The sequence below is a fragment of the Notolepis coatsorum genome (assembly GCF_963971535.1).
Source record: "Notolepis coatsorum genome assembly, chromosome: 5".
NCBI classification, from domain to species: domain Eukaryota; kingdom Metazoa; phylum Chordata; class Actinopteri; order Aulopiformes; family Paralepididae; genus Notolepis; species Notolepis coatsorum.
In genome coordinates, this window is record NC_140169.1 from 75,578,417 (window position 1) to 75,597,680 (window position 19,264).

Sequence of the window (19,264 nt, forward strand, 5' to 3'; positions counted from 1 at the left end):
CTTTGTTTTACTCATTCTGTTGAATCAAGATCTTCCTCCAGGCAGGTTTACTTCAAAACATTTTCATGCATAGTTTTCTACTTGGACCACCTTAGTTAAGACCACATATTTTCATCTCAGAGTTTGAAATATAGTTAAAACACTTTGTCTTCTTTGTGTGGACTTTACTAAACCAGATAAACCTTGAAGATGTATTACTTTAATTTATTTCCTAAGCGACTTAATTCAACCAGAAGCTAATTTATTCTTTATTTCATGATATTTTGAATGATTCTCGAGAGCAGGCTTTCTGCTCCAAAAAACATCTGTGTTTATACTGCTGTTGGCACATAGTAGTGTGACTTGAATATTAGCACCTTCATCGGCCAAATCATTGTCTGAGCCTTCGGGGTTGAATTACATCCCTTTGTTCAAATATTTCACAGGTTGATGCAATTCGGCCAAGTTCTTTGTTCTATTGTATTGCCAGTTGGGGGACCTAGTTCCTGTATTTAAATTTGGTATCTGTGCCACATTTTATGACACTACAGACCACACAGAAATCTCCTTGGATTCTGCCTTCCCTGAGGCTTTTGTCAGGCCAGACTTCTATTTAATTATTAATGAGACGATGAGCTGTATGTGTGTGTCGCTGGAATTTCCCCAAGGGGATTAATAAAGGAATATCTTATCTTATCTTATCTTATTTGACTTTATATTGGAAAATAAACACTGATTTCTAATAACTGGTATGATTAACAGTTAATCATACCACATAGACATCAGGGAAAGAGCCCTATCGGTGATGTAACTCAACTGGGATGTAAAATCCGGGGCTGCTCTATAGACAATGAATGGGTTGAATAGACAATGACTTAATGAGGCCATGAGAGGTTTGTGTGAGCTCTTACACCCACATTAATCATAATAATAACAATAAACGCTATGTGTATAGCACCAACAATTGCAACTCAAAGTGCTTCACAGCAGTAAAAGAGACATAAATTAGCGCATAAAATTAGCAAAAAATTTACAAAAAAGTGCAGACTTGTATAAAATAGATAGCATCAAATAGACCACAGTATCCTTTCAGCTTTAGCTTTTGTAATTTATGATCACTGGGACTTGAACCCACTTTAGCTTTTGTGATTTATGATCACATTAGGTATATATTCTAGCAGAATTAAAAGGTCTGAACCAGGGGCCAGTTGCATGAAGATAGACTTAAGACTTAAGTCCACCTTTTAGTCAGACTAAATCGACTTAAGACTGACTTAGATATGCTCTGAATTGTGGGTAAAATAAGCATGGCAACCTCTAGTGATAGCACTTTGAAAGAATGTATAGAAGGTGTAGTCCAAGATATCTACTTACATTTCACTCAAAGCACTGATCTGAAATATAGATTTGGACATTGAAATTGGCTGGAAAATTTATATAATTATTAAAGGACAAAGGTCCTGTATTTGTTTAAAGGAACATGCCTGTAAGGGCCCACCTGTCCCAGGACTCTTAACCACTGTCTGTACTCCTCAAGAGCCCCCACCTTTTCACCTACTCTCCCATGGACGTCCTCCACCCATGAACAATATCCCTCCACCCATGAACAATAGTCCTCCACTCATGAACTATGCTCCTCACTCTGTACCCCTGCTGGACATTCATCCAAACTTCCCCTTATCCCCCTCATGCATACCCTGCTGGTGCACTGGTGTATCTTTAATGTCTACTTATTACATGGCGTTTTCACATTCGCCGAAATGCTTGCTTGTGATTGGTCAATAGCCCCCCGACAGCGGTCATTATTTTTCAATAATGACCGCTGTGGGACAATAATGACCGATGTGCGCAGCTGTTCGCAATCAAGCCCACATCAGTGCAGCAAATCAGACACACCTGCCGCGGCTGCACTGACAGCGGAGTGTGTGTAGATTACAGCGGAGCCAGAACAGAGGCTGCCCGCGATAATAATAATCACTTTATTTGGGCTGACAGAGCCACAGAACAACTGCGATTTGTCAAATAAATTAGGTATATTGTTAGTAAGTTAGCCATGTAATAAGCGGGATAATGTATAGCTTTACTCGGTCATTGTCGCAAAATAATTGACCTTCACTGACGTTTAAAACACCTCGCTGAAGCGGCTCGGTATTTTAAACTACGTGTCGGTCAATTATTTTGCGACAATGACCTCGTAGCTATACATTATCCCTTACATGTCTCTCTGTGCCCTTCCCCTACTACTTAGTCTCTTGCTCCCCTGTTAAATGTTATGTTCCTTGTTTATTAGTTCCTTCCTGGTTGTCTCACCCCATGTGCGTCTCGTTTTGCTAATTGCCCTGCTGTCTCTCTAGTGTTAATTGTTCCCCCTATATCTGGTGTGTGTTCCCTACCCTTGTTGTGGGTTCATTGTTTCGGGTCCTTGGTTGATGCTTGCGTTGTTACTGTTGTGTTCTTGTCCACTGTTCCTGATTCTGGCGTGCTCCAGTTTAATAGTAAGTGTATTCTAGTGTTCCATGTTTTGTTGCTGCTCTTCTTTGTTTTCACGTCACAGTATCGTTTTTGGTTAGTGTTTATTTTGTAGTTCGTTTTTGCAATCCTTTTTCCTGCCAGCCTTGCTGCGTTTTTGTTCTTGCCCTTGGAGAATCCTTTGTTTGTTGCTACTACCCAATTTTGAAGTAAAGACCTTTTTGTTACAATTCACCCTTGGCTCCATGTCTCGTCTGCCTATTCTCTCCTCGTTCTGTTCTGCAATTGGGTCCTCCGACAACACTATCCTTAACAATACCAAGGTTATGGGAAATGCACTTACTGTCTTTTCCAGAGTCAAACTATTTCCTCTCTGTGTGTTCAGTAGAAAGCTATCCGGCTGCAAGCTAGCCTAGCTTAGCACAAATGAATGAAAGCGGATAAGGACCACTAGCCTAGCTTAAAATTCCGGGTGAGGTTCCATTAATTTGTGCTACGCTAGGATAGCTTTCTACTGAATGCACAGAGAGGAAATTGGCATCCATCTTCTTGTCAGACTCTGGAGAAGATGGTAAGCACATCCCATAATGTTGACCTGTTCTTGTCATCAAGAGACACATTCTGGAGCTGCTCCTCAAACAGTGAATAGTGGAACAACTCCCAGGACACTGACAGTAACCATGGTAATTTGACTGGGATATGAGGACACTATGACAGTAACCATGGTGATTTGACTGGAATATGAGGACACTGTCTCCAGCTTAGGGAGACAGTTGTTTATGTTTTATATTGACTTAACTGTCCAAGACAGTTGGAATAGCACAATGTAAACTCTGTGTTTGGGTGGATTTCATGTTAAATGTAACCTGTTACCTTGTAGAAAGTGTAGCACTCCAGCTGTGCTCCGTGCAGGGTGTTGGTCTGCTGGGGCTCATAGGTCACTGTGAAGGAAGTGGACTTCAGGGGCCCCAGGTCACCTGACCCGGGACAGACTGAGAACGGAGAGTCCGGAGCGGCGGTCCACACCAGGCTAGAAATGATTCAAACAGAATGGAAACCCCATGGTTCTAGAAATATGATCAATAATGAGATCAACTCCGATAGATTCAAGCTGTGATCACTATTATCTGACAGTATCTTTCACATTCTCAAAACATCTTATCTGAAAACTGCCATCAGAAGGTCCCATTGAGTCATGGTGTCCTACTCAATCAACCCTGTTACCAGAAGGTCTCATTGAGTCATGGTGTCCTACTCAATCAACCCTGTTATCAGAAGGTCTCATTGAGTCATGGTGTCCTACTCAATCAACCCTGTTATCAGAAGGTCTCATTGAGTCATGGTGTCCTACTCAATCAACCCTGTTATCAGAAGGTCTCATTGAGTCATGGTGTCCTACTCAATCAACCCTGTTATCAGAAGGTCTCATTGAGTCATGGTGTCCTACTCAATCAACCCTGTTATCAGAAGGTCTCATTGAGTCATGGTGTCCTACTCAATCAACCCTGTTATCAGAAGGTCTCATTGAGTCATGGTGTCCTACTCAATCAACCCTGTTATCAGAAGGTCTCATTGAGTCATGGTGTCCTACTCAATCAACCCTGTTATCAGAAGGTCTCATTGAGTCATGGTGTCCTACTCAAACAACCCTGTTATCAGGAGGTCTCATTGAGTCATGGTGTCCTACTCAAACAACCCTGCACTACCAGCAGCCAGTCTGTTGTTATTCCACCATTTATTTTATTTGATGAAAAAACCCAGCCTGTTCTTTAACTTCGCCCATTTTTATAATCCTATGCATTTAATTTTTTTTTATTTATTTTCAGCACATCTCAATATTGTGCTGTCAGAACAGTGTTGTGTTTGTAGGTGAAGTATTTACCTACAGTTACAGCCATTAGGACTGTCTACCCTACTACCACAGTGCCGACAGGGTTGATTTTGAGGTTGATTGCTGTTCTGTTATATGCCACCAGGAGGTGCAAAGTCTCAGAATATTCTGAAAGCCCACTTTGTTTGCAACTCGTGAAACATTAATAAACAGATTGATTATAAATAGAGCAGGGAGTAGACTGGCATTCATTTATAGGAAGTTTGTGTTATTATGAGTTTTAATAAAATCATGGATCGTTTGTCCCTGTAATTTTCTTCAGCTGCAGGCTATTATGAGCAAACAAAATTAGTTATAATTGTTTTATTCCAAGGATGTCTGTAGAATCGACGTGAGCGCAATCACCAATGATTTCTCCAAAAGTAAACCGTTAAAAACAAAGGCACAAACCAATACATAGATATAATCGTATGTATTATTGTAATTGTAAGAGAATAAGGATATGTCATATTGTGTGTGTGTGCCCAGGAGCGCTCCTTATGTAAGTCGCCTGCTGCATCATAAATAAACTAGATTTATATGGAAATCGTTAAACGTATCCTTTGTGTCTGTTGTCATTTTTGTCATTTCTTTATTTATTCACTGTCATTTGCAGTGTTTGTGTAGTGCTTTTATACATTTTGGACATCACGGATGTCTCGTTCAGTCATGACTATAAATCAACTGCCTCCCAGTTGCAAACATTATTATTGTGCTTTGTGAGCATCATGAACATTCACGCTGCGTAATCATCAGGCTGCAGGATTTGATCTGCCCTTCCCCCTCTGGAATTAAATACAAGCGGCTGAATTTGTCGTGTTTGTGACGTTGTGAAGAAACGTCCTAAAAATACCTAATTATGATAAAAAGAAGTGCTCATTTACTTTATTGAAGTGACAGTGTCAAACAGTGGCGAATCCTCCTGGAAGCCAAGGGAAGCCAGGCTTCCCCATTATTAAAATATGAATTAATATGAAATATGAAATAAAAAATAAATAAATAAAAAATAAAAAATAATTATATTTTTTTGTTTATATAGTTTACAATAATAATAAAAAATCATTATTTTTCATCTCTGTGTTATACTTTTTTTAATTTCTCCCTCTTCTCCTTCTTACTCTCTCTAACACACTGTCAGACTCACTGAGCAGAGGCAGTGACTCTGTGCTCACTGCAGCAGAGGAGGCAGGCACGCGGGAACTATAAAACGGCAGGGGGTGCTGGGGGGGTCACCAGATGAAAAAAAAAAAAAAAAAAAAAACATTTTTTTTTTTTTTTTTTTCAGGCCACTGAACTTAGAAGCAGGCCAGGCCAGTGTTTCTATTTGCACCAGCGCAATAGTTAGATAACCTAGGTGGGGAACAACCAGGAGATCACTGCAACTCACACAAGTTGGAGAACTATCTCTCTCTCTCTCTCTCTTGCTCTCACACACACACAAAGGGAGCCGCATGTGATTGGTGGAGGCGGGATCCTTACGAAAAACTGCTAATCATTGACACATGCTAGCCTGTAATAATCCCCCCCAGAAAAATGTACTTTGCATTTGATATATTGCAAATATATGCCATCACACACACTGGCATTTAAAGGGTTAGAATTATAAAATGAATATGTGGTGTTATGGTCAGGGCTGAAGTTGAATAAAATATTGTATTTATCAATTACAAAAAACTGAAAATCCATAAAAATCTGTGTTGTTGCTAATCATACATATGCTAGCCTGTTTTTTAACAATAAGTTGTGATGCCATCACAAACACTGGCATTTAAAGGGTACAAATAAAAAAAATGCCTGCACCAGAATGCAGGAAATTAAGTCTTTGTAACAAAGAAATTCCTGGTGGGGGACCCCCAGACCCCCTGCTTAAAAAGTGGCCTGACTGGGGCTATATTTCCTGGCCTGAATGATTTCCCCAGTCCGGCCCTGGTTAAAAGCCTCCAATGCTTATTAGTGTGTGTGCGTTTGAACGTTTGCATGTTTCAACCATACATTTCCATTTAAAATATTTTTCTCTGACACCGTTTTTTTTGGGTCGCGGCCTGAAAAGTTTGGGAACCCCTGGTCTAGCCTGTACCCCCCAGACATGTTGCTGGCCCCGTCAAAACAGTATCCTATCAGCCTCTCCATGGGCAGGTCGAGGCGTAAAAGTATTTTATACACAAAAACAGCGTCTCGGCTGTTGTGTCTGGGCCGGGCATTGTAAAAACCCCAAAAGAAGTTATGAGCTTCCAAGTTGTCATCGGCTAACTGTATATTACACGAGAATTGTTCTTTTCCAGTGATTGACATCAGTGGTTCCGTCAGCGCTCAAGCCAAAGATTGGGCTTTTGGATGCTTTGCCTCTAATTTGTCGCTGAATATCATGGGCAAGCAGCTGTAAGATTTCGTTTTGGATGTTGTTGGACATCCAGTTGTCTCTCTTTTGGAGCCAATTCTTCAACTCGGGATCAGACTCGGTGCGCACTCTTTCCATCATGAGCTGCCATAACACCCCATCCCTATTTGCATCACCCCTCAGTGGAAGCCCCTGGCGCCCGAGGGGGGGTATAGGGGAACAGACTCAGTTAACTCTTCAATACCTGATGCTGAGGCTGAACCTGTCGTCTCTGTCTCTCTCTGACGTTTATCAGATTTAGTGGGACTGTCACTGGGACCGGCGGGACGTTTCGAAAATAAATCTGATATTTTTCTTTTCTGCGAGTGAGACATTCTGTGCTAGCAAAGTCTGACTACTAGCTCAAATCGACTGACTGCGCAAGCACTGTATCACAGTAGCTCAGTGGTTCGTGGTGCGTGGGAAGGGCGGGAGACAGGAGGTGAATACAATTAGTTGTTTCACCTGTCATTCAATCAGTCTGTGACAGTCTGTCATCACTCGAAAATCTACTCGGTTTTACACGTATGATTGTGTACATACAGTAGTGTAATGAATGAATGAAAACTTTATTTAACAGATTGGAGAATGGCTACAATACAGTACGGCTCAATACACACAATATTAAAATGGTGACGTGCTTTGAGCAGGATAAACTTATAATATACAGTGTTACAGTTATACAGTTACAGTATATACAAATATATAAATACTGCCAAAAAAAGAAAAAAAAAAAAATATATTATATATATATATATATATTTTTTTTTTTTTTGCAATAATTGAGAGGGGGTGCTGCAGCACCCCCCGCACCCCCCCTTCCCGCGTCCCTGAGAGGAGGCAGAGGGGAGTTGTCTTCCTCTAGCATCCACCATGTGATTCATGCTTGTGGAGTCCAAAACCAATAATAGCCAATAAGATTAGAGCTTAGTAAAGCGCTTCCCACACCTTAAAACGGGTCCTTTAGCAAACGAAGTACTCTAGCCTCTGCACATTTGCCGCCCCCCCTGGAGGTGTGGGAAGCGCTTTACTAAGCTCGAATCTTATTAAATCTAGCCCATGGAATAGTAGTTAGCTGTATGTTTACACTTGAAATGTGTATTTTTATTTAGTGTGCATTTTTATTTTGTCACAATATTATTTGGCTTTATATATATATAAATAAAAAAAATAAAACGTTTTTTTTTATAAAAAAAATAAACACATTTCTTTTATAAAAAAAATAATTTGCATCCCCTGTTATTTTACCCATGCGACGCCACTGGTGTCAAATGACAATATAGGTTATATTAAATTATATTAAATTAGGAGCGAGTCTTTATGGTTAATATCTAGTTAAAATAATATGCAATGGACGTTCGCTGGAGAATAAGATGGATGATCTCAGAGCAAGGATTAGATTCCAACGAGACGTGCGAGACTGCAACATCCTATGCTTTACGGAGACATGGTTGAAGCCATCAACACCGGATCACAAAATCATCCCATCTGATTCCTTCTCTGTCTTCCGCGCTGACCGAACAGAAGAGTTGGGAAAGTCCATAGGTGGAGGGGTCACCGTGCAGTCCCAAGGAGGTGAAGATGATTTCCCGCTCCTGCTCGCCGGACCTTGAGCATTTATCCATCCTTTGTCGCCCATTTTATCTCCCCCGGGAATTCACAGCCATCATAACAACAGCAGTTTACATCCCACCGCAAGCCGATACCGCCAGAGCTCTGGCAGACCTACAGGACTATTTGAACAAGCACCAAAACAAGCATCCAGACGCGGCTATGATCGTAGCCGGCGACTTCAATAAGGCTAATTTAAAAAAAAGTTATGCCAAACGTTTACCAACACATTACATGCACCACTAGGGGGGGAAATACGTTGGATCACTGCTACACCCCTTTCAAACAGGGCTATAAGACAGTGCCGGCTCCTCCGCTAGGTAAATCTGACCATCTTGCTTTTGCCCGGCTATAAACAACGAGCCCGAGAGGCTGTTGTGTCGTGAGAGGTTAAGCAGTGGTCAGAGAGCTCAGAGGCCACTCTACAAGACGCACTGGAGGACGTCGACTGGGGGATGCTCCGGTCGAGCTCCAGTGACGTCAGTGAATATGCTGATGTTGTTGTTAGCTTTATAGCAACGTTAGCTGACGGTATTGTCCCCACGAAAAAGGTGCAGGTTTTCCCAAACCAGAAACCGTGGGTGGACAATTCCATCCGAGTGGCCCCAATTGCTTGTACCGCTGCTTACAACTCGGGCCGAGCATCGGGAAGTATGGAAGAGTATAAGGTAGCAGCCTATATGCTACGCAAAGAGGTGCGGGCTGCTAAACGGCGATATGCGAACAAGATGGAGACACAGATGGCACAGAACGACACGAGAGGCTTATGGCGGGGAGTACGAACGATAACTGATTATAAAGTCAGCCCCCCCCTCAATAGTGAGTGTCGATGCCTCTCTCACGGATGAACTCAACTCCTTTTACGGCAGGTTTGGAGCAAGCAGTGGCGATGTTAGCTCACCAGCTAATGACGTCACTGGCGCACCGGCTGCCGCGGCGGGGGGGGGGGGTTCATCCACGGGGGGACGACACACTCTCTCATTTGACGGAACACAGCGTGAGATTAGCGTTCATGGGTGTAAATACTCAGAAAGCGGCGGGCCCAGATGGGATAACAGGACGAATACTTAAGTCCTGTGCAAATCAGCTGGCCCCAGTATTTACATCCATGTTCAATCTATCCCTGCCTGGTTCAAAATGTCGACTATAATCCCTGTGCCAGAAAACTCCTCTCCAGCAGGCCTTAATGACTACAGACTGATTGATTGATTGATTGATTGAAAACTTTATTAACAGATTGCAGAATGGGTACAGTACAGTACAGCTCAATACATACAATTGTTAAGGGGATGCAGACCAGAGAAAGACTTTAGTCTTGTTTACATCAGGGTCCCCCATTTTCAATTCATCGTAACATATATGACATACATGACATACAGATAGACAGTACTGCTACATCTATACATTTATGACATACCAGATTTGCAAATACAGTACTGTTTGTGATACCAAAAGAGTCCATAAAAAAAAAGTATATACATTTGACGTAGAAACTGTACATTGGATTGGGTAGGTGGGGGTGGGGGGGGGGGGGGGACTGTACATTGGAGGTGGTTGGGTGGGGGGGGGGGGGGGGGGTTGGGTAGGAGTGGGGGGGAGGTTGGGTATGAGGGGTGGGTGGGGGACACTGTACAACTGTACAAACAAAACTGTACATTGGAATATTGACAAGACCATACTTGGTTTTGATTGATTGATTGAAAACTTTATTAACAGATTGCAGAATGGGTACAATACAGTACAGCTCAATACACACAATTGTTAAGAGGATGCAGACCAGAGAAAGACTTTCGTCTTGTTTACATCAGGGTCCCCCATTTTCAATTCATCAGGACATATATGACATACATGACATACAGATAGTCAGTACTGCTACATCTATACATTTATGACATACCAGATTTGCAAATACAGTACTGTTTGTGATACAGAAGGAGTCAAGAAAAGGGAGTATATACATTTGACGTAGAAACTGTACATTGGAGGAGGTTGGGTGGGGGGGGTTGGGTACACTGGGATATTGACAACCATACTGGGTAATTTACATTGGAGGTGGTTGGGGGGGGGGGGGCACACTGTATAAACAAGCAAAACTGTACATTGAGGGGGGGGGGAGACTCTGTACAAACAAACAAAATTGTACATTGGACTATTGACAAAACCATACTAGGTAAATTACTGTACATTGGAGGGGGTTGGGTTAGGATATTTACAGGGGCCAGTGTTGAATTGCAGTCTCCCGTAGGTGTCTCTTGAGAGAGGTTTTGAAAGTGGGTAGTGATCCACTTTCTGACTGGAAACATCACTGCCTGGTTTGGAAACAGCACGGCACAGGACAGGAAGGCACACCAGAGAGTGGTGCGCTCAGCAGAGCGTACTACGGGTATTGCACTACCACCCCTGCAGGACTTATATAACAGGAGGTTCAAATCCAGAGCCTGCAGAATTATGAAAGACCCCCACCACCCCAACAACAGCCTGTTCAGGCAAGCGCCTACGGTCACACGCTGCAAGAACATAGAGACTCCGGCTCATTTACTTTACGGTAATTTACTGTACATTGGAGGGGGTTGTTAGGTGGCACCGGTGGCACTCACCTCTGTGGTCATGAAATGCTTTGAGAGGATGGTCAAGGACTACATCTGTGCCTCTCTCCCTAATAACATGGGCCCACTGCAGTTCGCATATAGGACAAACAGGTCCACTGACGATGTGGTCTCCCAAGTACTACACAACACACTATCTCACCTTGACAGTCAGAAGGGGGGCTATGTGAGATTGCTGTTCATTGACTATAGTTCAGCTTTCAACACCATAGTCCCCACCAGACTGGTTGACAAGCTGATCGATCTGGGTCTGAGCTCCGCCATGAGCGCCTGGATCTTGGACTTTCTAAGTGACAGGCCCCAGGCGGTCAGGGTGGGGGGTCATACCTCCAGGAAAATCACGTATCAGTATCGGGTCCCCCCAGGGCTGCGTTCTGAGCCCCCTGCTGTATTCACTGTACACACATGACTGTGTGGCCAGGTTTAGCTCCAACTCCATAGTGAAGTTTGCGGACGCCACAGTGGTGGTGGGGCTGATCTCTAACAATGACGAGAAGGCCTATCGGGAGGAGGTTGATGAACTGGCACGCTGGTGCCGGGATAATAGCCTACTCCTGAACATTGGTAAAACCAAAGAGCTGATCATGGATTTTAGGAGAATACAGCAGCGCCTCTATCACCTGAGACAGCTAAGGAAGTTCAGAGTATCGGGGAAGATGCTCCACTCCTTCTATTCCGGGGCTGTAGATAGCATTCTGACTGGAAACATCACTGCCTGGTTTGGAAACAGCACGGCACAGGACAGGAAGGCACACCAGAGAGTGGTGCGCTCAGCAGAGCGTACTACGGGTATTGCACTACCACCCCTGCAGGACTTATATAACAGGAGGTTCAAATCCAGAGCCTGCAGAATTATGAAAGACCCCCACCACCCCAACAACAGCCTGTTCAACCTACTGCGGTCAGGCAAGCGCCTACGGTCACACGCTGCAAGAACATAGAGACTCCGGCTCAGCTTTTCCCCCCAGGCCATCAGAACACTGATTGATTGATTGATTGATTGATTGATTGATTGATTGATTGATTGATTGATTGATTGATTGATTGATTGATTGATTGATTGAAAAGTGTATTAACAGATTGCAGAATGGGTACAGTACAGTACAGCTCAATACATACAATTGTTAAGGGGATGCAGACCAGAGAAAGACTTTCGTCTTGTTTACATCAGGGTCCCCCATTTTCAATTCATCATAACATATATGACATACATGACATACAGATAGACAGTACTGCTACATCTATACATTTATGACATATCAGATTTGCAAATACAGTACTGTTTGTGATACAAAAGTGTCCAGAAAAGGAGTGTATATACATTTGGCATAGAAACTGTACATTGGAGGAGGTTGGTTGGGTGGGGTGGGGTTGGGTGGGTTGGGTGAGGGCTGTACATTGGAGGTGGGGGGGGGGGGGGGGGGGGGGGGGGTTGGGAAGGGGACACACACACATGTTACACTGTACATTGGAATATTGACAAAGCCTTACTTGGTCAATTACTGTACAACTAGGTTAGGACATTTGTAGGGGCCAGTTTCGAATTGCAGTCTCACGTAGGTGTTTTTTGAGAGTGTTTTTGAAGGTGGGTAGTGATTCACATTCCTTTACAGCTTTAGGTAGGGCGTTCCACATTGATGTGGCATAATTGCGAAACGTGTTTAGTCCCTTGTTTGAGCCGAATCTGGGTTTTACATGATTTGTGGAGCTCCCTCTGGTGTTGTGATCGTGGTATTCACTGACCTTTGGGAAGTATTTTGACATGTACATGGGTACCTTGGTCGCGTAGTGTATCTTGTAGACCAGGCCCATTGCAAGTTGCTGTACTCTGTCGTCTACTCTAAGCCATCCTAGGTTGTCAAAGTGGGCAGGGGTGAGGTGGGTTCTAGGAGTCAGGTCAAGTAGTAGTCTGACTAGCTTGTTTTGAGATGTTTGTAATTTGTTTTTTAGTGCCTTTGAGGTGCTTTGGTACCATGAGGTGCAAGCATAGTCGTAGTACCCTTGAATGAGTGCTCCTGCTAGAGTCTTCAGGGTATTCTTGTTTACCAGAGAGGAGATCCGGTACAAGAATCGCGTTCGTTGGTTGACTTTTTTTATTACATTGGATGCCATTTTGTCACAGGAAAGATTAGCCTCTAGGATGGAACCCAGGTAGGTAATTTCATCTTTCCTTGTGATAATATTGTCACCCACTGTAACCGAGAAGCCGTCGGTCTTGCTGAGTTTGTTATTTGAACCGAAGAGAATGGACTCTGTTTTGCCCATGTGTAATGATAGTTTGTTGTCGGCGAGCCATATGCAGATTTTGCCTAGTTCCGAGCTGAGGGCTTTTTCAACCTGTAACTTGTTCTTGTCAGAGACCAGCAGGGCTGAGTCGTCCGCAAACAGGAACAAGTTGCAGTCACTCTCCACTCACACATGAGCACACACAGACAACACTCATGCGGCAACCGCAAAAACAATCACTTTAAACAAAATGTCACTTTAAAAATATAAAGTCACTTTAAAGGAAGGAGGTACTGTATAGTATAGTTTAGATACTTTAATGAGTTAAAGAGTTAAAATTGTCAATTGTATATTGTATAGTAGTGTATATAGGAACCAGTTTCTCAGGAACTTAGCATGTATTTTTTTACCATGCATATCTTGTGTCTTACCTATTTTATTATTGTATTTTGCACAATCAATGTGGGCATGACCACCCGCATTTCACTGTATGCCCTGGTATGTATGTGACAAATAAACCTCTTGATTCTTTCTTGATTCTTATGTGAAAAAACTCTAAAACGTCCCCAACCCGGGGAAATATGGTTCACTGTGTTAACACTCAAAGTGTTAATATTGATGTATTGATTAAAGGAGAGGGGAGGAGGGGAGAAACTGCCCGCTGAAGTTGCTCCATTAAGTTGAACAGATAGTGGATAGGATAATATATTTAACATTTTAAGCATTTTATGAGTAAATGAAATTCGTTAAATTGGACATTTGATTAATTATATCAAGTGGAGAATGGAGAAAAAGCAAAGCATTTACAGGTATTTATCAAACTCTAAAATTATCTTTGCCTAGAAAATAAACGAAAAACATAATTATATCATAAAAAAGTGCTCAAATACTTATTGTGATATGAAATTGCAAACAAAATTCTTTAGATTGGACATTTGAAAACTGTCTCGGTCTCTGAGCTCATTCGCGCTGCGTATTCAAGCTGAGAACACAACCCTCGGCACCAGCTCCCCTCCCCGTTTCCTATGACGAAGAGTAACCTGGTGTAACCCAAGTGCCCCAACTGGTTGATACCGTTAATACGGCAACCACCGGAAACCACTCGGCAGGGGTAGACCGTCCTAACATCTTCTGTACCTTGTTGAATTAATTACATCAATATTGTGATGTAACTACATTATAAACATGGCTCAGAATGTCAGTAACTTAAATACTTAGGTAACGTATGGAACATTGGACCAGGGCTTGACATTAACATTTTGGCTCACCAGCCACTGTGGCTAGTGGTTTTCCAAAGTCACTAGCCACTCAGCATTTTCACCAGCCAAAGATCACACACCAAATATCCAGTTCGTTTTTGTAGTGTAAAGTTTGGCTACTTGAGACAACCTGTCATTACGTGCGACGCAAGTAAGCGCGCACTGCACTGAGAGAGACTGTCATTGCGTGTGACGCAAGTAAGCGTGCACTGCATTGAGAGAGATAGACAGAGAGAGAGAGACTGAGAGAGAGACTGTCATTACGCGTGACGCAAGTAAGCGAGAGAGAGAGAGAGAGCGAGCCTCTTATATGACTAGGGATGCCCCGATCACGTTTTTTGTCACCGATACGATCACCGATCGTCTATGAGCCATATCGGCCGATACACTGCCGATACCGATCGTTTTTGGTTTTATTTTTATTTTATTTTAACACTTTGGTTGCCACTTGTTAACATGGTAAAACGTGGTTGAATGCCAGCACCCACTTGAATGATAGCGTTGTGAACGTGTAGCCGGTACAACACTGTACCTGCCAAACACTTCGACCATGCCTTGAGTGGGAGTCGAACCCCGGTCGTCCGCACCGGGGCCAGCAACACAGACCGCTGTGCCAAGAAAGGATATCCTCTCTAAGCGCTCAGTCTGTATGCCTCAGGGGAGTGAGTTTTACTTCTATCTACCGTAGTCACACTATCGCGGTACATATCCGTTACAAACGCATAATCTCTGTCTTAAATTATGGCTATGTGTCTAATCTGCCCGTCGTTTATCAATGACTTGTTTGCAGTCAACATTGTCGAAACGGATTGTTTCATTTTGAAAAGCCCTCGTTTTTCAGGAAAATATATAGATTCCGTGATAAACGGCATTTAGTGGAATATTCTGGCATACACAAAAAACGTTGTCATTTTCCGGCCTATTTATGAATCATTTTCAAATAAGCGCTAGATTATCGATAGTATATGTGTACTCATGCACGCTAGATAAGCGATCTGAAAAATATATTCTCTCATTTCCTGATCGCACACACACACACATACACACACACACACACCCCAGGTGGCCAGCATACTCGGCCCAATTCCGGCTACCGGTCGGCACACTCGGCATATGTCCGGCACGGCACGCCAACGATGAGCCGGATCTGGCGCGGTAATGGTTGCCGGGGCAGAGCCGACTCGCGCTCGCCAAAGATAAACCGGCTCTGGCCCGGCAATGGTTGCCGGGGCGGAGCCGACTCGCGCTCGCCAAAGATAAACCGGCTCTGGCCCAGCAATGGTTGCCGGGGCGGAGCCGACTCGCGCTCGCCAAAGATAAACCGGCTCTGGCCCGGCAATGGTTGCCGGGGCGGAGCCGACTCGGGCTCGCCAAAGATAAACCGGCTCTGGCCCGGCAATGGTTGCCGGGGCTGAGCCGACTCGGGCTCGCCAAAGATAAACCGGCTCTGGCCCGGCTCGGCTTGCCGTGCCAGAGCCGACTCGGGCTCGCCAAAGATAAACCGGCTCTGGCCCGGCTCGGCTTGCCGTGCCAGAGCCGACTCGGGCTCACCAAAGATAAACCGGCTCTGGCACGGCAATGGTTGCCGGGGCAGAGCCGACTCGGGCTCGCCAAAGATAAACCGGCTCTGGCTCGGCAATGGTTTGCGGCGTCGTTTCTTGCGCTAGCCTCTTGTTAGCCAGCATTGCCTTAATAGCTTTGAGCTAAGGATCTTTGCCGATGCATAAAGTATTGTTTATAGTGCATTTCTTGCCACCTTATAGCATTTGTACATTTGTATGACCGTCTATAATGCTCCCGTTTTTCCGGACGTTTTGGTAATGATTTTCACTATAAAATCATATTTCTAAATGACAGGAAGTTGATAAACTGGCCGGAATAGCTTTGAGCTAACGGATCTTTGCCGATGCATTCCATTCTAAACGTAACGTTAGTTGTTCAAAACATTACCCGTCTATATAATTTGTTCCTCAACGTTATATAGACAGGTCATGTTTTGTAAACTAACGTTATGTTTAGAATGGAATGAATACGGGTCGGGAAAGATAGTTAGCTCAAAGCTAATCCGGAAGGACAGCTAACAGTAGCTGCTGTCTAACTGTGATGCATTTTCTGTTTGCAGTCCAATGTTCACCAAAACACACACCCACACACTTATAATTTGTTCCTCAACGTTATATAGACAGGTCATGTTTTGTAAACTAACGTTATGTTTAGAATGGAATGAATACATGGGTCGGGAAAGATAGTTAGCTCAAAGCTAATCCGGAAGGACAGCTAACAGTAGCTACTGTCTAACTGTGATGCATTTTCTGTTTGCAGTCCAATGTTCACCAAAACACACACCCACACACTTATAATTTGTTCCTCAACATTATATAGACAGGTCATGTTTTGTAAACTAACGTTATGTTTAGAATGGAATGAATACTAACACAACACAGACTGCAGCTCCCCAAGCTAACACAAGCTAACACAACACAGACTGCAGCTCCCCAAGCTAACACAAGCTAACACAACACAGACTGCAGCTCCCCAAGCTAACACAAGCTAACACAACACAGACTGCAGCTCCCCAAGCTAACACAAGCTAACACAACATGGACTGCAGCTCCCCAAGCTAACACAAGCTAACACAACACAGACTGCAGCTCCCCAAGCTAACACAAGCTAACACAACACAGACTGCAGCTCCCCAAGCTAACACAAGCTAACACAACACAGACTGCAGCTCCCCAAGCTAACACAAGCTAACACAACATGGACCGCAGCTCCCCAAGCTAACAGAAGCTAACACAACACAGACTGCAGCTCCCCAAGCTAACACAAGCTAACACAACACAGACTGCAGCTCCCCAAGCTAACACAAGCTAACACAACATGGACTGCAGCTCCCCAAGCTAACACAAGCTAACACAACACAGACTGCAGCTCCCCAAGCTAACACAAGCTAACACAACACAGACTGCAGCTCCCCAAGCTAACACAAGCTAACACAACACAGACTGCAGCTCCCCAAGCTAACACAAGCTAACACAACACAGGTCATTTGGACATTCTTTCGATGCCATTATGAATGACTAGCAATCTGTCGGAGTCGATGAGAGCTTTCATTTATGTCATTTAGTCATTTATTCAAAATGCCATTCCAGAATCCGTTCCTATGAGACAGTTTTAGTTCAATTCTGCACTAATGCCAACTGTTTAACATGAGTATGCAACAAGCTCATACTGGCTGCATATCTGTTCTACTGTCTATCTAGAAGCTCATACTGGCTGCATATCTCTTCTACTGTCTTATCTAGAAGCTCATACTGGCTGCATATCTCTTTCTTATCTAGAAGCTCATACTGGCTGCATATCTCTTCTACTGTCTTATCTAGAAGCTCATCTGGCTGCATATCTCTTCTACTGTCTTATCTAGAAGCTCATACTGGCTGCATATCTCTTCTACTGTCTTATCTAGAAGCTCATCTGGCTGCATATCTCTTCTACTGTCTTATCTAGAAGCTCATACTGGCTGCATATCTGTTCTACTGTATCTAGAAGCTCATACTGGCTGCATATCTGTTCTACTGTCTCTAGAAGATCATACTGGCTGCATATCTGTTCTACTGTATCTAGAAGCTCATACTGGCTGCATATCTGTTCTACTGTCTCTAGAAGATCATACTGTCTGCATATCTGTTCTACTGTCTTATCTAGAAGCTCATACTGGCTGCATATCTCTTCTACTGTCTTATCTAGAAGCTCATACTGGCTGCATATCTCTTCTACTGTCTGTCTAGAAGCTCATACTGGCTGCATATCCTTTCTACTGTATAGAAGCTCATTGGTTTGTAAATTGACTAGATTTTCTAGAGATTTTTAGTTTTTAATTGTATGTTTTGTAATCTGTATCTGTCGTTACCAGTTAGTCGTGTTACTTTGCTCGTATTCACTGTTCTGGTGGTTCTAGTTGTACGCCTGGATCTGGTGTTCTTTGACCGTGTCCTATATGCCCTGTAAATAATATGTACAGATACCGAGATGTCACAAATATGTTACCTGTTACCTGTTTATTGCACAATGTTTTTTTTTTATTGGATTCTATTATATGTTGTACCACGTATTGCACATCGTTGCGGGCAAGACCACCCGCATTTCATTGTATACTTGTATGCCGTGACAATTAAAACTCTTGACTTGACTTGACTTGACTTGACTTGACCCTGCTACACTTCATCTCAAAACAAACTGGTCAGACTACATGCTTGAGCTTACTCCTAGAACCCACCTCGCCCCTGCCCATGTGACAACGGCTTAGACGACAGAGTGCAGCAACTTGCAATGGGCCTGTCTACAAGATACACTATACACGATCAAGGTACCCATATATGTGTACATATCAAAATACTTCCCAAAGGTCAGTGAATACCACGACCACAACACCATAGAGGGAGCTCCACAAATCATGTTAAACCCAGATTCGGCTCAAACAGGAACACGTTTAGCAATTATGCCACATCAATGTGGAACGCCCTACCCAAAGCTGTAAAGGAATGTGAATCACTACCCACTTTCAAAACCACTCTCAAAGAACACCTACGGGAGACTGCAATTCGAAACTGGCCCCTGTAAATGTCCTAACCCAACCCAATGTACAGTCAATTACCAAACATGGTTTTGTCAATATGTACAGTTGCTTGTGCAGTTGTACAGTGTCCAGTGTCCACCCCTACCCAACCTACCCAACCCCCCCCCCCCCCCACTCCACCCACCCCCCCACCTATAATGTATACGTTTTCATAAATGTATAGCCGTATATCCTGATGAATTGAAAATGGGGGACCCTGATGCAAGACGAAAGTATTTCTCTGGTCTGCAT

The 19,264-nt window shown here is 43.4% G+C and overlaps 1 protein-coding gene across 1 annotated transcript in view; it reads right to left on the reverse strand.

The window, feature by feature from the left end:
- Positions 1–19,264, reverse strand: part of cfap65 (cilia and flagella associated protein 65) — a gene marked incomplete at both ends in the record, with an annotated part of 148,953 nt that overhangs the window by 88,551 nt on the left and 41,138 nt on the right. The window contains one exon of the mRNA XM_084314146.1: positions 3,322–3,478. Within this exon, the coding sequence (XP_084170272.1) occupies positions 3,322–3,478 (157 nt within the window). The remainder of the gene's footprint in view (positions 1–3,321; positions 3,479–19,264) is intronic.